This window comes from Vanellus vanellus (genome assembly GCF_965231255.1).
Source record: "Vanellus vanellus genome assembly, chromosome: 5".
Classification (NCBI taxonomy): Eukaryota; Metazoa; Chordata; class Aves; order Charadriiformes; family Charadriidae; genus Vanellus; species Vanellus vanellus.
This window is the reverse complement of record NC_138910.1, coordinates 51,234,611-51,255,068: the sequence shown is the minus strand read 5'-3', so window position 1 is coordinate 51,255,068 and position 20,458 is coordinate 51,234,611. Positions and strand designations below refer to the sequence as shown.

The 20,458-nt window shown below is 49.8% G+C and overlaps 2 protein-coding genes across 3 annotated transcripts in view; one reads left to right on the top strand and one right to left on the bottom strand.

Moving 5' to 3' along the window:
* ABL2 (ABL proto-oncogene 2, non-receptor tyrosine kinase) overlaps positions 1 to 4,264 on the top strand; it is a gene marked incomplete at its 5' end in the record, with an annotated part of 44,604 nt that extends 40,340 nt beyond the window's left edge. Inside the window, 4 exons of one of the 2 annotated variants that reach the window (XM_082483867.1) lie at positions 399 to 488; positions 1,747 to 1,920; positions 2,564 to 2,797; positions 3,113 to 4,264. In XM_082483867.1, coding sequence (XP_082339993.1) covers positions 399 to 488; positions 1,747 to 1,920; positions 2,564 to 2,797; positions 3,113 to 4,254 — 1,640 coding nt within the window. In that variant the 3' untranslated portion in view covers positions 4,255 to 4,264. Of the gene's footprint in view, positions 1 to 398; positions 489 to 1,746; positions 1,921 to 2,563 lie in introns of both variants that reach the window. The other variant, XM_082483866.1, reaches the window with a different exon arrangement.
* A 7,656-nt stretch (positions 4,265 to 11,920) lies between these two features.
* TOR3A (torsin family 3 member A) lies at positions 11,921 to 17,701 on the bottom strand (the record flags this gene model as incomplete). The annotated part of the gene is made up of 6 exons (XM_082483868.1): positions 11,921 to 12,378; positions 12,839 to 12,963; positions 15,165 to 15,340; positions 15,925 to 16,190; positions 16,938 to 17,051; positions 17,413 to 17,701. The coding sequence occupies 6 exons, from the start codon at positions 17,699 to 17,701 to the stop codon at positions 12,128 to 12,130; spliced, it is 1,221 nt and encodes a 406-aa protein (XP_082339994.1). The 3' UTR covers positions 11,921 to 12,127.
* Positions 17,702 to 20,458: the final 2,757 nt, after the last annotated feature.

The following is a 20,458-nucleotide window of genomic DNA, read 5'->3' as shown; positions in this document are numbered from 1 at the left end:
TAAGAGCATGTGAGCACTGGAGCTTTGCCCACAGAGTTGTCCGTGACTGGGTTAGATGAGTTCAGTCCAAACAGCTGGGGTAGCAAACATGGAATTCTCCTTTGCCCAAAAAAATCAGGAAGAAGGAAGGGGAGATCAGGAAAAGCTATGGAGTTGGCAGAGAGCTGGGATTTTTAGAATTGATTTCTTCCTCTCAAGACCTGTTTGTTAGGATACGGTAGAGTGACTGCTGCTATGAATTAATATCTGAATGACTTTAAAGCCTGTTTAATAGTAGGAGATAAGAGTCTGACTGCAGTTGAGAAAGCTTACATATTTTCTGTCTCCTTGGACAGAATAAGAAGTCATCTGCTACCTGTTTCAGGCATTGAAAGTTGCTCTGCTTTCTCACATTGCAGGTTGGAAGTGGAACCCACCAGACCGACCTTCCTTTGCTGAGACCCACCAGGCCTTTGAAACCATGTTCCATGACTCCAGCATCTCAGAGGGTGAGAGCCCCTATTGCTTTATTTCTGAAACAGTACTGGAGTTTATCCCCTAGAGGGCTATCTCTTATGGACGGGCTCTTGAGGCTCATCTACTAGCTGTAGAGGTTGTGAGAGGCTTTATCCCTTACTTAATTTCTTAATAAAAGTCTGCAAATATATGCTCTTAATTGGTGCACAAATACTAAATAAACTTTAATCATATACCATTGCAGGCAGTATAGTAATTAATTTGAGCACCAAGATACCAAAGAGTTAATCTAAAGAATATTGTCACCTCTGTTAGAGGAAACCTCTTTTTTCCCATACCGAAGAGTAAGGAATAGTGAGTTATGCTGAGAGAGAGAAAGATGTATGCACATCACAGTCCACTACTGACTGCAGCAATTAGGTCATGAAATATTATTCTGTCAGCTTTCATTTTTAAGAACTGTGCCTCAATCTCTGGATTTTCTACTTAACCACTCCTCGGAGCAAATCTGTGCAGCTCAGCTCTCAAATGTAATCAATTAGGAGGTAAATACTGTTGAGAAGTGTGATACGAGACAGCAGACAAGCAGAACTGTCTCAGCATCTTCTAAATTTTTAAATTAAATATGAAGCTGATCAATCCACTTCCCTACTACAGAAAAAAAAAACACATCAGATCGAATTCTACCAGGGAGATCTATAATAGGTGCATCAGGCGGCCCACGCAAATGCTAGCCTAGGTGTGGCCAGGAGGTTGTGGGGTTTTTTGGGTATTTTTCAATCCCATACCTTGTGTTGATGTTGGGAGGAAAACATGCAGTCTTCATTTCTCATAGGGAGTGCAGTGCTTTGCCTCAAGCCAAGCAGCTTAGATCCAGATCCAGAGAGGAGACAACTCTCAAGGAATTCCAGGAACATCAGCAGGAGGCACCTTAATTAAAAACAGAGGCAAATGCATTCAGTGCTGGCTTTAGCTCTTGAGCAACCCTTAACCCAGGAGAGAGCTAGATTCATACCGGGCCTCTTGTACAGAGCCTACCACTGTTGTTTTTTTTTCTGAATTTATAAAGACGTAGATGAGTTTGAAAGCATTATGAAAAACATCTCACCCTGAATACCTCTGGACTTGAGCAAAAACTAAATCCATAAACTATGTATTTCTCAGTCATGTATCTCTTCTTGATAGTCTGTGTTTGCAGTAAAAACCCAGATTTTCTTTTCCCCTTCCTCTGCCAGTCTCTGTTCCAAATATTCCCTTTTTGTTTTGTTGTTTGGGTTTTTTTTCCTTCAGAGGTAGCAGAGGAGCTTGGAAGAACAGCCTCCTCATCATCCATTGTTCCTTACTTGCCCCGGTTACCAATGCTTCCCTCCAAGACTAGAACACTGAAGAAACAGGCAGAGAACAAGGAGAACATTGAAGGAACACAAGATACTGTGGAGCACTCAGCCTCTAGCTCAGCACCAGGTATGGGCACTGGAACAGTGGCAATGAAGCCACGTGTTGTGGGATAGTCTTGCTGCTGGTGTTAATTGCTAGAGAAACAGAAGATGACAGAACAATGTGACATGGGAAGGTGCTTTGCGCGGCTGTGTCATTATGGCTGTTGGCCACCTCAGCAGCCCCATTATTTACTAGCAAATAGAAAACACTGCAGCTTGTTCAATGTTCCTTTAGTAAATCCCATTTTTTTTTTCTATCAAATTTAGTTTTGCTGCTTTTTTTTAAAATAACAGCTTCAAAAGTAAAGTTGACAACACAACTAGAGATTTTCTTTTGTACTTGTGGTATTTGAGGAAAGAGGAAAAACTACAGGAAGGGAATAAGAAACTGGAGTAAAAGAGCAACTTTACTTCCTCCTGAACTCTCTCCTAAGTGGCCTTCTCAGTATAGACAACAGACAAGTCACACATGCAGAAGTGCAAAAAAAGTAAAAAAAAAAATCAAAATCACACCAGCCTTGCACAAAAATAAGTGCTACCTTCCTCTCTCAGTCTCTCTCTGCAGAACCTGGGCAGCTAAGTACGCCAGGCTCATAAAGCCCGCTGCAGGATAGGCAGGTGGAAATGGAAGTTGATTTTGCAGATTCACACTTGTTTCTTCTGTCTAGGTTTTATCAGAAGCACACAGCCAACAAGTGGGTCTCCTGCACTGCCTCGCAAGCAGAGGGACAAGTCACCCAGCAGCCTGTTGGAGGATGCCAAAGAGACCACTTTCACCAGGGACAGAAAAGGTGGCTTCTTCAGCTCCTTTATGAAGAAGAGGAATGCTCCCACACCTCCCAAGCGCAGCAGTTCCTTCCGGGAGATGGAGAATCAGCCCCATAAGAAATACGAGCTGACGGGTAACTTTTCATCTGTTGCTTCCTTGCAGCATGTGGATGGGTTCTCTTTTGCTCCCACGCAGCAGGATGCAAGCCTGGCGCCACCAAAGTGCTATGGTGGTGGCTTTGTCCAGAGGACCTTCTACAATGATGATGGCACTGGTACCAGCAGTGGTGGGGGCGTAAGCACTGGTGGTGGGTGGTCGGGCATCACTGGTTTCTTTACACCACGCTTGATTAAAAAGACGCTGGGTTTACGAGCAGGAAAACCCACTGGCAATGAAGAAGCTTCAAAGCCTTTTCCAAGGTCAAACTCTACATCTTCCATGTCCTCAGGGCTTCCAGAGCAGGATAGGATGGCAATGACCCTTCCCAGAAATTCCCAGAGGTCAAAAATCCAGCTGGAACGGACAGTGTCCACCTCCTCTCAGCCTGATGAGAGCACAGGGAGGGCCAATGACCTGCTTCCCAAAAGGTTTGAAGAAGGCCCCGCTTTGACCAGAGAGAGACCAAAAGCAAAACTCTTGCCAAGGGGTGCCACAGCACTCCCTTTCCGAACCCCCTCTGGATCAGAAGAAAAGGAGGGTCCAGGGCTAGCGGCAGCTCCTAAGGGCAAACAAAAAAACAGTGGCCCGCAGCAAGGGGCCCTTGAGGATGGCGAGAAACCAGGGTGGTCATCTCCAGTAAAGGCTGCAGCAATACTTCCAACCACTCACAACCACAAAGTGCCAGTCCTAATCTCACCCACTCTAAAACACACTCCAGCAGACGTGCAGCTCATTGGCACAGACTCTCAGGGTAATAAATTTAAGCTCTTATCTGAGCATCAGGTCACTTCTTCCGGCGACAGGGACCGGCCCAGACGGGTAAAACCAAAGTGTGCTCCACCTCCACCACCAGTGATGAGGCTCCTACAACAGCCAGCTGCCTGCTCAGATGCAGCAGAAGAGCTGAGCAACATGGCGGGAGCGCAGCACGGACTGGAATCAAGCGAAGGGAGTAAGAAGGCAGCAGCAGCACCTGTTGGTGGAAAATCTGGGAGGCCCGTGATGCCTCCACCTCAAGTGCCTCTGTCATCGTCTTCCACCTCCCCAGTGAAAATGGCCAATGGCACAGCTGGCGCAAAAGTAGCGCTAAGAAAGACCAAACAGGCAGCTGAGAAAATCTCCGCAGACAAAATCAGCAAGGAAGCACTGCTGGAGTGCGCAGATCTTCTCTCGAGTGCCATTGCCGAGCCGACACCAAACAGCCAGCTGGTGGACACAGGGCACCAGCTGTTGGATTACTGCTCAGGCTACGTGGACTGCATCCCGCATACACGCAACAAATTTGCCTTCCGGGAAGCCGTGAGCAAACTGGAACTCAGCCTGCAGGAACTGCAGGTGTCCTCAACAGCTGCTAGCATCCCTGGGGCAAACCCCGTCCTTAATAACTTATTGTCATGTGTCCAAGAAATCAGCGATGTGGTGCAAAGGTAGCTACTGTCAATCTGGGTAAGAGAAATACACATGGGGAGGGGGGGACTTTTTTTCTGTACTGATGCTTTCAAAAGGAAAGACTGATACTTGAGTATGTGAAAGTACCTCAGATCACTGAGTTCTCCTCACGTTTACAGGTTCATCTCAAAAAATGGGGATGGAGAGGGTAGATTAAAGCTGTAAAGGGCAGAACATCAAGTATTTGTCCCTACCTAGTTAGTCGGATCTGCTTGGTATGCCAAGGGAAGGACATTCCTTGCTCCTCCATGGGAGAGGCAGGAGAATCGATGGCAGGTTCTCACTCTGGGAAGGATGATGTGTGATAGCTGGAGTACTGGAGTGGCTGCAGGCCACTCGGCTGTACAGATCCTCCCCTGTCTGCACTAACGCATGCTTTGGCCTCCTGACAAGGCAAAATGAAAGGCACTGGGGCTCCGTTGGTCCCAACAGCCGAGCAGTCTGAGCTGGAGTAGCTCTGAAGGGGGAAGTCGCGTGCGGTTGGGGGAAAGGTCTAATGCACTGACAGTATTCAGAGCTGCTGGAGGTGGATGCACTAGCCCAGATGGCTTACTTCCACAGCACTGTTGCTGCTGTAATGAGAACTGCAAAATTAGTTAATATATGAAATTATCCCCTTTTCCCTCCTGTCCACCTCATCCACCACATGTTCTCATCTTCGTTGTATTGGAAGCGTCAGGGATGCTGGGCAGACTTACCACTGGAATACCCCCTTCCCCACCACACAGCCTTTGCTCAGTCAATACCTATTTCTAGTGGTCTAGCACGGGTGCTGCTTGATGGTCTTTTGTGAGTAGTTTGGGGCTCTTGCACAACTTGCCAGTGTTGTTATTGGGGTGGGTGGGTTTGGTTTTTTTTAAGCTCTAGATTGTTTTTAACTTGTTACCAGGTTGACTCCCCAATTCAGTTTCATCACCTTGAGGACCCATGGTAGGTAAGGCAGAGCTTCCGCCACCCTTGGCTGTTCTCCACATTCCTTCAGCAGTGACAGCGCTGCGGGGCCAGCGGGAGAGCCAGAAAGTACAGCCTCGCCTGCCTGCCACGCACCCTCGCTGCGGCAGGATTCCCTGGACCAGTCCATACTCTTGGCATAACATTAACACTTCACACTGATGGCTTCCTGATATTTCTTCTAGTGCTTACCGGTCTCACAGGCTTTCAGGTTCCCTGCAGATGAAGGTGATGTAGGTAGATCAGCACACAGGGGAATCATGGCCATCTTTTTTTTATTTATTCCTGTATTTTAAAGGCTAGACCAGAATCTTACGCTGTGGCATAGGGAACACGTGTATAAACTGTGCACTCCTCTGCCTGAGATGTGACAACGTGTTACCGCTCTGCCTCGGAGAGCTCCTACTGGGTTATAGTCTGTGATGGCTGATGCCTACTGACAATCCCAGAATGAAAGCTGTCACCTGGTTAAAGTTCTCTTCCTTGGTCCTAGTGCTCTTTGTAGACTGTCGTGGCCTCAAAAAACCAGTCTTCTGCGTATAGGCACAGCTCCCTGAGATGTAAATGTACTGGCAAGTAGGAAGATCCCAACTAACCGTTGGGTTTGCAAGAGGAAGAAAACAGGCCTGATACCTGGCTCCAAATACACGTTACCCTGCATGCTGCTGCTCACCTCACGCTATTGGTGATGATAGAGGGTCTGGCTTGCTTTGCACCTTAAATCTTTTATTTTTGGAGAAAACACTTTTTAACTTGTTTTTTAAAGTGTGACTGTTCTGCTTTTAGTTTGAGCATTTAGAGTTGAGCTGGGGCACAGGTGTGAATTTAGAAGATGGGCACGTCTATTTCTGTCTAGAACCATTGCCCTGTTGGTGCTTGGAAGTAGGCTGGGGTGTCTTAGTGCATGTCCCTGTTTTTTTTCATGGAACATAGTGAGACAGTAGCCTGAAAAATCTTTAGAAATGGGCTGGTGTGTGAGAATCCTCATTTTTTTACTGGTCTGTGGTAAACAACGTTGTGTCAGGATGCTTGAACGGGCACCAGTGGAGCAGTATGTGAGGTAAAAATGGACCATGTTAAGCTTCACTGTCCCAAGGATGTGAAATGGTGGAAAAAAACAAACAAACAAACAAAAAGCAACCCCCTCACCCCAACTGACAAGTGAATTAATTATTCCTACAAGTCAGTTTTACTCCAGTGTGCTGGTACCTAAGTGGAGACAAATGAAAACACAGCGTGTGTTACTCATCCTGGCTTAGCAGTACCCAAGGAAGTCTGCTGTCTGGTTCTGCAGTAGGATCTTCAGCTTGCCCAGGCTCTCCTGCAGCCCTCAGCCCAGCCGTGAGGCCGAGTACCAAACCGTTATCTCGTAGACTTTACTGAGGGTTTTTGTAGTTTACCTTATCTCTTTCAGTCATCTTTATTGAAGGTGTGCACCGCTGCACACCAAACTGGCTGCCTTCAGAGAGGTGACCCGCAAAGGGAAGGCGGCTTGTGGTATTGCTTCATGTGGCCTTTCAAACAATCAAAAGGATTGAAAAGGTACGGGAGCTTTCTTCGGGGCAGAAGGGCAGGTCTTGTTTGCCCTGGCAGACAATCGCGTGGTTTCATCATTGTACTACTACTACTACTCAGCCTAGGACAAACAGGCTCAAACTGAAGTGATTCTCAGGGGAAGGGTATTTTAACCAGAAAATTTTAAGGCTATTAGTCCCATTCTGATGACTATTTTGAAAGAAGGCCTTTTTTTTTTTCCCTGAATGCCAGTCTTCCAGAAAAGCTCAGCAAAAGTGGTAGAATAGCAAACAAGTCCTGGAATTTCGAACTACTAAAACTCCCCTCTTTCAGCCCTTTCTGAAGAAACTCACTATGCCCCAACAAAGGACTGGTTCCCTTCTGCTGGTCATCGCTGCTTCCTTTCAGATACGGCCTGGTTTCTCCTCCCCCACAGCAGAGGTGGTGGGCAGAGGGACAGGGCAGCAGGTAGTAACACAGCTGAAGCAGCCATCTGCTTGTACAGAGTCACAGAATGGCTGAGGTTGGAAGGGACCTCTGGAAGTCACCCTGTCCAACCGCTCTGCTCAGGCAGGGCCCCCTAGAGCAGGCTGCTCAGGACCATGTCCAGACAACTCCAAGGATGGAGACTCCACAACCTCTGTGGGCAACACAGAAGCCCATTCAGTTCTGATCCCTCCAGTGGAGGGAGAACACAGAACAGTGGAATTAGGGGATTTCCCTGTCACCACTCCTCCGGAGAGCATTTTCTCTGCTTTTACCTGTTGTCTTATTCACATCAGGTAGGCAGATGGTGGCAGAGGCAGTGTTGACTTGACAGTCATTTTTTCCCCCCTGAATAGGAGATTGCAGAATTACTGCTGCTTCTGATGCCCAACAGTGTTTTATTCCCAAATTGGAATTCTCCCTTGCCCTCTGGCGGGATAGCAAAAGGATGGTATCTGGGAAAGCTGGTTCTGCTGTAAACCACCATTCAGTTCTTCCTGCCACAGCTGCTCCCCTAAAATTGTTACTGTTCCTTCTCCCTTTCGTTAGGTTTGGCTTTCTGTTCAGCCTTAAAGGTCTCTACTGTAGCAGCTTCTCTGCTTTCAGCCTTGCACAGTATGTTCAAAGTAACATAAAGATGGTGAAGCCCTCTTATTTGTCCTAGTGAAGAGCACCTCTTGCTCCACTGTTTAGGGTAGGGGACAAGGCATAAACTCATACTGCATTTCCTTTCCTCACCACTGTCAGAAGGCCTTGTGGGGTAAGGATGCAATTGCAGCCGGGCTCTCTCACTTGCACTAGTATGGGATAATGGGATAGAATTTAAAGGAGTCTTCTTTGCAACAGGGGATGGCGTCACATAGGGCCTGGTAATGCCAAGCACAAAGCATGCACTCACACCAGTGAGTTGATGTGGGGCACTTTCTCTTCCTAGCTACTGTGGGGAATTAGCTGCCTCACAGGTGCAATTCTCTTTTCTTCCTGCACTGTACACCCTTTTTAACCCCAGAAGTGGTGCACTCGGCTGTCTGACTGGCAGCACTTTGATTTAATTATATTCTTCATTAGCGTGGAAAGGGGTGAAGCTGAATTAAGAGTCTGGGTCTTGGGACTGCATCAAACTTAGCTGCTAGGAGAGCAGAATTGAACAGAGCAGTGTTGGTGATGCAGAACGCGATGGGGAAGGGGCGGGAGGGGCTTTCTGTTCCCGTTCTCCTCACACAGGACATTTCTCCTGACCACCACTGGCCTTGTGCCAGTGAGAGACAGTCAAACACACACATGTTGACACCCCGTCAGGTGTGTTTATTCAAGAGTTTTATGGCACACGGCTCTGCAGGCAGCAGGAACTAAACTCCATGGCGTGGGGCCATAGCTGCACCAAAACTGCTGCGTTAACAGAGCAGCCCCTCCCTAAAAAGCAGCGGGTGTGTGAGCAGGTAGGATGGGTTACGCTGTGCAGTCACAGAGGAAAGAAATCCAGAGCCCGATGTCTGTACCGCTTACCTAAGGCAGGCTTCCCCAAGCAGCTGAGGAGCGCTGCATTTTGCTTGTCGGTGCTCTTGGGCATCAGCAGCTGCAACAAGCACTAATGAATCCAGAAGATCTTTTTTGCGAATGTATCAGGCTGCTGTCTTCTCTTTTATAACACTCAGCCCAGCCCCACTGCTAATGAGTAGCAGGAAAACCGAAGGGTGGCGACTACAGCATGCTCGGAAACCTCCCACTTTAGCGCAAGTGGCACCGTCCAGCACGGATGGGCACTGGGGTTGCACTCCAGTTGCCTGTGGTGTAGAACAAAACCTTCAGCCTCTTCCCTGGTGGTAGGAAATAAGAGGTTATGGGACATCTGTCTTATTTATAATACATACATGATAAGAAATGTCTGTACCAAAGGAGGTCATTCTTCCAAATGTGTCTGTCGCGCACCGGAGGTAAAGCCGGCTTGGCACGCTGTTTGTATCAGTAGTGAATTCATTGAGGGCAGGAATGGATTAAAATGAAACACGTTAATCACCAATCACTACCAGTGTTGTCAACTGTTTTCGTTTTTAATTGTTATTGTAATATATTTTGGTTGTTTTTCTAATTTAATTCTCTCACTATCGTCTGACTGTGAACTGCGAACAGTGTTAAACTTGATGTAAATAAGGCCCTTTGAAGGGCCTCTTTGCCTGTCGTTCCACAAAGTTTTGCCAATTTGCATTTTGTTTTAAATAAAGGTTGCAATATTTTATTGGCAAAAAAAAACCCACTTGAGCGTATGCTGCTTTTTTTTCTTAAGGAATATTTGAAGCTGCTCAGCACTAACCTGAAGTTTGTTATTTTGAGTAGAAAAGACAAGATGATTATAACCCTGTTAAAAAGGGAAATAATTTAATTCTGCCAGATTGCAAAGAAAAGCAGTATCTTTATTTACGCCTTTAAAATCAGACTTAATGTTGCCGTGGAGCAGTGCGAGGAGAGGGGTGCTTGCTGTTGGGGTTGCATAATCAAACACTCACTTAATTCTTAAACATACATGAGTGTGACCTGGCAGAGCACAGAGTCTTGCATCATCAGTTTGACAGTTGCCCTCATTAGTAACACCACCACCTCCTTAATCGGTAACAGAGTAAGAACTGCTTAACGTGCCACCTTCATAACCAGCCCCGCACTGGCAAAAGGGCTGACAGAGCGATTCCCTTCCATTCCAAACAGCATCAGTCTAACCCAGACAGCTGAAGATTCTTATCTATTTAAAAAAAAAAAAAATCATAGGTTATCCTGGCTTATACAACCTTCTAAGCAACTAACCTGCAACTAACTAACAACTTTCTAAACTTTCTGCCCAGGTGATAAAACAAACCAACCCATGTCTAAGAAATCCCTGATAACAGCACACGCTGGCACAGGCCCTAAGGTCCAACCAAGCTAGAGGCATCAGGTAAGTTTAAACTAACTTTGCATCAGCCGAGCAGTAAGAAAGCAGCTGGCTCATCTTCCTGCCTTGGACTATGAAGCCTCGTTAGATAACAGAGCCAGCGTGCCCGAAGGGAAACACAAACTCAAAGTCTGCAGGAGTAGTAAGTGTGTCTGGTCAATCTTTTCCCAGAGGTCATGCTGCTCATCACTGGCACCGCAGAGAGGTTCAAAGCTTCAAATAGATCAAAGGTCCGCACACGGGGTGTCCTGGGAGCTAAGCCCCGTCCTTGGCATGTGCTGTGTCACCTCATCGCCCCAGCCCAGCGGTGTTGGAAGGGAGTTTTGACCTAGAGGTCACAAAGCGATTCCTGTAACACTGTTGAAATTTTTTTGGTCCTGCTGTAACGTACTTATCACCTGGCAAGTACCCAGACAGCAAACAGCCCCTTGGTGTAGTAATGCTGATACCAGCCAAAAAAACCCCCACAGCATGCAATATACTGGGGGGGGGAGGGGGGAAAAAAAATAATCCCAAGCTTACTGCATCCCTGAAAACCTGATTTCACAGAATCACAGAATTTTCAGAGTTGGAAGGGACCTCTAGAGATCATCTAGTCCAACTCCCCTGCTAAAGCAGGATTGCCTAGAGCACATTACTCAGGACTGCATCCAGGCGGATCTTGAAAATCTCCAGAGAAGGGGACTCCACAACCTCCCTGGGCAGCCTGTGCCAGTGCTCTGTCACCCTCACCATAAAGAAGTGTTTCCGTGTATTTGAACGGAACTTCTTATGTTCTAACTTGTGCCCATTACCCCTCGTCCTGTCACTGGGAACCATTGAAAAGACCCTGGCTCCATCCTCCTTCAACCCACCCTTTAGATACTTGTATGCCATAATAAGGTCTCCCCTCAGCCTTCTCTTCTCCAGGCTGAAGAGTCCCAGCTCTTTCAGCCTTTCCTCATAAGGGAGATGCTCCAAGCCCTTAATCATCTTAGTTGCCCTTCGCTGGACTCACTCCAGCAGTTCCCTGTCCCTCTTGAACTGGGGAGCCCAAAACTGGACACAGTATTCCAGTTGTGGCCTCAGCAGTGCAGAGTAGAGGGGGAGAATGACCTCCCTCGACCTACTGGCCACACTCTTCCCTATGCAGCCCAGGATTCCATTGGCCTTTTTGGCAACAAAAAAATTTCAATTGCAGCCTGTTCCTTCAGCCACCATCCTCCTCAACTGCCTTTTGCCCTTGAAAGGAGAATTAGTCTCCCCTATTTAATTTCACAATGAAACAAACAAGCTCTTCACCAAACTACTTAGAAAAATTATTTCAGCAGAAGTTCACCTCATCCCTGCAGCTGCTTCCATACAACGAAAGACTCCAACGAGAGAGGGACACTCCAAAGCGAGAGGGGATGGATTTGACATCTCCAGAGGAGATTATTCAGTCATTTTCTCTACACAGGGGCCTCCCTGCACAAACTATGATCCTTCGCACGCGTGTCCCTGAGGGGCAGACCCCGCATGAATGCAGGAGAGTGGTAGAGAAAAAAACAACTCCAGCAAAACAGTTTTGCGCAATCTTGTAAAGTGACAGAGAAAAGTGGGGACCGTGATGAGGCCGTGGCTTCTCCTGGGCTGTCTCAATGGGACTCATCTATCCAAGGCCTTCACTACATGGTACGAAACCAAAGACAGATGCTTTGTTTCCTGTGAGCGGGGATGTCCAACCAAATCACAGCACGATAACTTCAGGTTACTACCTGCTTGAGGAAGGGACTTTAAAACACCAGACAGACTTCAAACACAGCCAAGCGCAGGCTGTCCCCATGTCCCACCAGTAAGGCTGGGCAGGGGGTGCACCTCCTTCCCTGCAGACAGCCCTCGGAGCAACAAGGGTTTAAGTCTCTTTCCCTGTGCAATTGCCCGACCTTGTGCAAAGGAGAGCAGCTCCTAGTGTGCAGAACCACCCAGTCACCCACTGGTGTAGTCCTCCCACCTTGGTGTTCAAGGAAGGAAGTAATTGATGCGCTGGGATACAGATTTACATCCCTGTGCAGAGAACAGCTTCTCCTCTTTGGGGACAAACACCATCATCCTGGCCACCTCGTCGAGGGCTGCCTCGGTGTAGGGAAGTCCACGGGCCAGGAAAGCATCCCGCGCGCAGAGCTTCACATGGTGGTACTCTAGAGGCAGGAATGGCACGAAGAAATCAACGAGGTTCTCTTTGAGGAGGTGGCTGCGGGCATAACCGCTCTCTGTAGCAAAAAGCAAGGCAAAAACTTCAGAAGCTTCATCTGAGAGCTGGCATCCCTCTGCAAGTCAGGGCTTGTCTCCCTGGAGGGGCTGTCTTGGCTCATCCAGCCACATGTGGTGGGAGAGAGGCACCCTTCCACTTGTGAAGAGCTGGCCAGCACTTAAGTCTGGACACAGAGCATCCCCACGGCTTGCCCACCTCAGGCCAAGAAAAGCCTGAATCCTCAGAGAAGCCTTGATACTTCCCTGCGGTGGAAGGCTGCCTCTCGCAACCTGGCCATTTTCAGGGCTGAAAGGGGCCAGAAGAACTCACAGCTCCCTCCTGGTGTGCCTGTTGGAATAAAGGCTGGTGCGACAGCACAGGGTGGATAGGACTGCATAAGCAAAGCCCTGAGCTGGGGCAGAGGGGCAGGTTTGCGGGCAGCCTGCCCACGCCATCCCGCAAGCAAGCCTGACTCTTACCTGCAGGCTCTTGCAGCTCCAGCCGCAGCCGCTGCTCTAGGAACTCCATGGAGATCTCCTCCCGCACCCGGCCAGCTCGCCAGAAGTCCAGGGCTACCTCATTGATGGTGTTGCCACCGAGATTGCTGCAGACAAAAGGGAAGTCACTCAACTGTGCCCCTAGAGATGAACTGCTGAGAGTGACCAGCACCCTCCCCTACAGACAGGTCTCACCAGTCGTTGGCAATAAAGATTTACCATTTAGAATCAGCATCTGAAACACTCGCAGAGGAACCAGCTTTCTTCCCAAAGAGCCCCTTTCTATAGGTGTCTATACAGCCATCTTCTCTCTTGCCAGCCCAGATCCCTGGGCCAGCTGCTTTCTCTCCCAGGGAAGGACCAGGAGCCAGCAGAACCCTCCATCTCCATCAGACCCCTGTCCTGGCTTGGATGCCATCGACCTCACGGGTGACACTTGGCTCAGCACCAAGCTCTCAACAAGCCACCCCTGAAAGTCCAAGTTGGAGGGCAGAGCGCATGGCAGGAGTCCCACCAGAAGTAAAAGTTGAGGACAGGGATTCTAGTGGCAGCCCAGGACTGGACAAAGCATCCGCTGCCTGAGGGACAAAGCAGCGCAGTTCCCATGCGAGGACTCCTCTGGACACCCACTGTGGGGGCAGCTCCGTGATGGGTGACACTGGTCCTGACAGTCATTAAGGCTCCTGGGCAGCCCCTCGCCTCAGAAAGCGGTTCAAGGCCAGGCAGTCCCCGTGTGCTGCCGAGGGGTTTGCAACAGCCTCAGGCAAGAGCCCCCAGCCCCAACTGCCCCACCACCAGTGAGCTGGCGATATTGGGAAACAGCTGGCTGCAGAGCTTGTGTAGGTGGGAGACAGAGAGACACTGGGAGACACAGATCTTGCACCCATCTTTCCTCTTCTGTCAGAGGCTCTGGACCTGTTCCTCAAACGGAGGTGAGGCAAAATTAAAAAACCACCACTGTTTCCCCCCCACTGCCTTGTGGGGGTGAAAGAGCTTGTGCTGCTCCTGCTCCCACAAGAGAAACAGCCTCTTTTGACTGAGGACAGGCAGCCAGTCCCACCCCATCCCCACCAGTCAAACCTGGCCAAAGCTGCGGGGCCAGGCCAGTGTCCAAAGGAGTCCTGGGGCAGAGCCAGCTCTCCTATAAAAGGTCTGTGTCACACCGCTACCAGGTATGATGAAACCCCCCCAGGATTACACGTTGCTACAGTTCAAGGCACCCTGCTCCCCTCTGCTTGGTAGCACCAAGGGGCTGACGTCACCCCCTCAAACCTGCACGGCTTGCTAGGTAGGACACAAGGTCAGCTCAGCACAGCTGGCAGCACATCTCGCTCTGTCCCAAGCAACAAGGGAGAATCTGTTTCCTCCACCATGTCTCCTGCTGGAGGCCCAAGCAGGTAGGACTGAAATGTGGCGAGTTCCACAAGTGCCTGGCACAGATACAGGTTTTCCACAGGCAGAGGAACTTCCCTGGAGAACCAGCAAGCTTGGAGGTTAGGACATTCGCCTGGATGGTGGGAGATGGAGAACGAATGCTCTGCCTACCTCCAACCTGTAGGAACACCTCTTGTCAGAGCCAAGCTGAAGGCTGTAAATCCTAAATTGAAGGGGGCCCAAGATGCTTGTCCCTCCTTAGTATTTCTCACTGGCTACTTCAGGCATGGCCTACCTCACATCTCAGTTTTGTGATGTCCCACTTCTCCGCCTAGATGTGTCCCACCTAGGCCTGGGTCGGGGACAGCACTGGGGTGGAAACATACCAAAAACCTTTCTCCCTCTGGATGGGAAAGGGACCAACCTCCAATCACTAAACCACAGGGTGAGCCGATGCCAGGATTGTCCCTCACAGCACAGCAGACGGATGGCACCTCAGCCTGCAGCCATGGCCAGGCAGCGGGAACTCCCCACCTCCCACTCCCAGCTACCAGTGCCACATTGTACAAGAACTTCCCACCAAGACCTGCAGCCCCAGCTTTGCTCCGTGGAGTATGGGATCTCCCTGCTCAGCTGTCCAGGGTGCAAGGGGACGCCAAGATAGCTCTGACTCTCACTGGTTCCTTGTCTCAAAGCCTAGACAGCGGCTCAGGTGTCCCAGTTAAGGTGGACCTCAGCTCCTCCTTGCAAATGCCCTGTACCCAGGCAGGATGCCCAGCATCAATACAAAACTGACCATGGAGGCAACCACCTCTTGGAGGAGCTAAACATCTCTTTCCTCTCCTCTGCAGCCTGAGCCCCTCATAACGCACACCTTGGGGGATAAATGTTATGACTTTGTGCCTCCCCATCCCTTTGTGGTCCCAGAAATCACCTGAGGAAGAGGAAGATAGATCTCCGGTTATCCACCTTGCCCTTGTTGTCATAGTGAGCCATGAAAGGCTTGATGGCATCCAGGAGGCTGAAATGAAGTTTCTCTGCCTCATCAAAGATGAACAAGGACTGCTTGCAGAGCTGCACGGTCTCGCTTATCTGCTTCTTCAGCTGGGCCTGCAGAGCAGCAGGGAGGAGCGTGAGAAGCTCAGTAGCAGCCACTGCCTCCAGACCATCGTGCAGGGGCTGAGCCTGGATGCCGTGGGCTAACCCCAGCTGGCAGCTAAGCACCACACAGGTGCTTGCGCTGTCCCTCCCAGCCAGTGGGACAGGGCAGAGAACAGGAAGAGCAAAAGCAAGTAAACGTGTGGGTCGAGATAAAGATGGTTTAATAAACAAAAGGAAGAGGAAGAAGAAAGAAAGAAAGAAAAGTAAGTGATGCAAAGGCAATCATTCACACCTACCACTGATGCCCAGCCAGTCTCTGAGCAGTTGGGGTCAGCTGTGCAGTGTGTGTGCCCCCCCAACTTCTTGCACACCCTCAAACTACTGACTGCGAGGGCAGAGTGGGAGGAGAAAGCCTTGATACTGTGCAAGCACTGCCCAGCAGGAGCCAAACACCAGTGTGTTATCAATGCTGTTTTACTCACAAACCCAAAATGCAGCACTGTATGGGCTGCTGTGAAGAAAATGAACTCCATCCCAGCCAGACCCAGTACACTGGACCGTCCCCATGGCAACACCATGTTTTTGGCTCTCACCTTGTATGAGTCCACGTACTTGTGATGAGGGAAGTGGAAGAGTGAGATGAACACCTTGACACACTCACTCTTCAGCCCATCCCGGTACAGGTGACTGGCCACCATCCGCGCCACAAAGTTCTTCCCCGTGCCGGACCAGCCATGGAAGGAGAGGACCAGAGGCTTCTCTGGCCGCGGGCTCTGCAGGAACCCTTGCACCGCTCGGATGACAACTTCTTTGGCCAAGTGCTGCCCATGGAGCTGCCCATTGAGGTCTGCTTCTAGCCCTGCAGGAAAGAGAGCAAGAGCTCAGCTTTAACTTGCAAGCCCCACTGCTGCTACTGCTGCAGGTGGGAATAAAAGGAGATAATGTGTCAGGCACTAAGCCTGCACAGCCCTGCTGGTGGGGCTGCCTGTCTGAGAGTGTCTGAAGCGGCATTAAAGGCACAGGGTTAATGAAACAGGCTGCCCGTACCCTGCTTGCATCAGCCACTGACTGCAAAAAGACACAGATCTTCCACTGACTACTTTTTTCCTTCGGGAAGGGGAGGAGGTATTTGATGACTGCAGAGAGCACTGAAGCCCAAAGGCCCTCACAAGCTCCCAGCAGAGGGTATGGATACCAGAAGTCTCAGAGATAGCAAAATGCAATGACACTTGCGTGGGGCTTACATGCAGCTCTGGGTGTAACCTGCTGACCTGGGGCTGGATACTGGGCCAGTTTGGATCCCACTGCACATGCCTGGGAGCTACTGGATGAAGACAGGGCTCATGGCAAACTGGAGCAGATACACTGTACAGTAAGGAGCAAACTCTCTTGCAGTCTCAGAACCACAAATACAGAACGGGAAACAGGACTTAGCTCAGCCCCTCACCTTCCCACCAGCTCAGCAATCTGCTCAGAAATGCCCTTTACTTGTTAAAATAGACTTTAAAAGAAGAAAAGCCCACAAGCAAACAACAGAAGAGACAACAGGGAGAAGCAACAGAGGCATGCACTGCTTGGGGTCTCCCATGTACAGCACAGCACCTACCTGTGATATTGTTGGTTATCCTGCAGTCTCCTGTCTTGCAGCACTTCCCAAAGCTGCAGTACCAGGCAGAGAGGATCTCCAGGTAATCCTGGCCCACTAGAGGCAAGCTCCACCCTGGAAAAGACAGAGGTCTGAGCAGAGATGTACCAACAAGTGTCTTCTTTTGTATTTTGTGTGCATGCTCAGCTGAGCCCGGTCAACAACAGCCCTCCTCCCAGGTGGAGGGGGTCAGACACCGACCCACCAGGCAGTCTGAGCTGTGGGGAGGGGAAATAAGCACATAACGGGCAGCAGGTGGCTCAGGTAGGCACGGAGAGTGTCTGTGGCAACCTGGGGTATGCTGAACGAGGACATCCAGGGCAGCGACCCTTGGGAAGGGAAGGTCAGTGCTGGGGGCACAGACGCCCGTGTTGGGGGAAGTGGGTTGTTTAGAACCTCGGCATGGGAGAGGGAGAGGAAGAAGAAAGGTGCTTACCTGGCCCGGGACTGGACTCCTCCTCCTCCTCCTCCTCTTCGCAGCCCTCCCGCCACACCTTGCATGCCAGGTACTGCCAATACTGCTTGGAGAGTGCACCCACAGCTCCCAAGTGCTTCTTCACAGCTTCGTACCTCACCCTGCCCCATGGTCCCCCCTCTGCCACAGGGCCCTGCTCCTCTTCCCAGGGCCCCCGCGGCGTTGCTTGGCTCCCCAGGCCCCCCGACCCCCCCAGCAGCAGCAGGCAGCAGACCAGCCCCAGGCGGGACGGCAGCCTGCCCTGGCCCATGGCGGTGGGTCGGGGATCCCCGTCGGGGTTGGAGCGGACCCTGCCCCGGCTCTGCTGGGTGTCCGAAGGCTCCCGGCCTCCCTTAAACCGCCCGAGCCGTGATCTCACTTCCTGGCCGCCTGCAATTGGGAGTCGCTGGGAAAGCTGTGGGCTGGTGTCACCGCCACACCAGACATGGCCCAGCGCCCACCTGGCCCCTGTCCCACGAACAGTGACCCCACTGGACTCCCCTACGCTGGGCTCAGCACGGCTCCGGCCAGCGCTGTGCTACAAAACCTGACCATGTTCCCAAAAAGGAGGTATCAGGCACTCCTCTGGTCCCTGTTCTGCACAAAACTCGGAGCACGTCCTCTCCCCGGGTCCTGCCAGCCCTCGCTGGGAGGGGAGGTGAGCGGCTCCTCTTCCAGCCGGGCTGGAGAGATGCCCACGGAAGCTGCCGGACACCATTACCAGCCTGCTCACGCCGAGCTACACCACCGCAGCCTCCACACCACGGCACCAGCAACAAATGCCTGGGGAAGGCAAATAATCTGGTTTTTAAGTAGCCCTGGTGGATCAGCTGGAGTTTTGCTGCCACAAATGCAAGAGGCGTTGGCAGTTGTTGTTCATCAGGATCATTTCCAAGGGGACACAAAAGGACAACAGGCATAAATAAGGGAGCAGGAGGCAATGGATGAGTCACACCGGCAACACAGGGAGCGGCAGTGTGCTGTCCGGGCTGTTTTTGCTGCCTGCTGTGCTATGAGTTCAGTTTAGCAATTAGATCAAAGCTGTAGGACAAATGGTTTTGTTGCTGGCTCTGGGACAGGCTTGCTGTGTGACGCTGGACGTGTGTCATTCCTCATCAACCGCCAGAAGTGCTGCTCTTTACTTTTACACCAGTGCATCTTCATACACCAGTACATCCACACACTAAGACAGGTTAGGTGAGCTCCACTCAAGCAGCCAGGAAAAAAAATAATTCAGATCAGCTCAGAACCACCATGAAATCGCATACGAGAACTGAGGTGCAACTCTTACCACCACTAAGCTCACCACCAATAACCAGTTTTCTCCAATAAGCTGTAAACCCCCTCCTGTATGAGAAAGCACAGTCGTTAGGGCTGGCTGCCTGTGCTTTGGTAGGAGATTCTAGGATCCCATGCAAAGCCTGGCTGTGATTTTGGACACAAGTACACACAAAAACTCAGCTGGGGGTGGGGGGAGTAGATGAAAAGTGGATAAGCCTCAGATAACCTGCATTTTACTTTAAGCTGGATTACTATAAGAGACTAACACCTCTACAAGTTACCGAGCATAAGGACAAGTCCACGCACAATTTATCCTAACCGAGATGAGGCCAAGATGCTTTGGGCATGGAAAGAATGTCAAGGTTGTCCCACATGCTCACAAAAATAAAAATAAGAAGGATATTAAACGGCATATTAAATGCAATTCATCCAGCTTGGCAATTCACTCGTTCAGGTGGATGGGAAGTGGGATCCAGCACCGCCAAGGCATGGAGTGGAGCATATCACCATCTACAGGTGGCTACAAATATTACACATCGGCATTAAAGATACTGGTATTGACATAATTGCTCCCTCCAACTTAAAGAGCAGTGAAGCTAAAACCTTAACATCAGTTGCAATAACTTAAACAGAACTAAAACTCGTGCACGTTAAAAAAAATAATTAAAAATTGAACTCATCGTAGCCATAGCAAATTAAACTATCAGCCTTTCTAAAAACTAGTTGAAGCATCTGAATTGAAGCATTTATATACATTTATAAAAAATTTCATAGCTCTACCTTTCCCGAGATAAGTGCTATAGCTGAAGAGACCTTATCAAAAGGGGCCACATTCATAAAAAATAGATGCTTCCATATTCCAAATGAAAAAAGCAAATTCTGAAAGACAGAACGCGTGACTGTTCAACACCAGACCAGCCCCATGGTACCACAGCATAATTCCTGGGATGTCAGCTTCGCTTGAGTGCAGTCCATCATAAAAGCTAAAGGGGAAAATAAAAATAGTTGTTTAGTAACCTGCCAACTATACCCTGTTTGACCTGGCTCTGAAGTTAGCAAGGCACTGCAGTGTGTGTGGGGGGGGAAGAAAAAAAAAAAAAACACGTCTCTGACTAATTCAAATCCCTTCGCAGGGCCTTAGGGAGGAAATTATCCCCATGGACTAGATGGGAAGCTGCAGGAGACTGGAAGAGATCCTAGTGCACTACATGGAAGAGGACTTGCTCATACCTGACTTGGGAAGGATGGGGCTTGGAAGCACAGCAGTCAATCCCCTACTACAGCTTGCTGGGATTATATCCTTCCCCCCTTTTTTCTGCTTCCTCTGCTGAATTCTCAAACACTCGCTACGTTATTTGCTAATCTTCAGCTGACAGTCTTGCAGGAAGAGGTAGATGCAGGGATCTGCACGGCCCCAAAGACGACACTAGGATGCATGGCCTTTCACCTCACAACTGGTTATTCCAAAGCAGTCCTGGTGAGCAGCAACCACCCAATTAAAAATCCATGGTCTTGGGTCAAGTCAGGTGTTACAGCGCAGGCATCATCTAAAAAGAAAGAAAAAACAGCACTACAAAAATGTGCCTTCGTCTGGCTTATTCAACAGCGCAGCCCTAACACAACTCGGTACAAGCAAACACTCAGAGGGAACCTTGCAATCCAGGATTTTATAGTACAAGCTGTATCCACTGGACAGGCAAATGCCATGCATCCATCCTTTTATGTTTTTTTTTTTCCAGTTTTCATA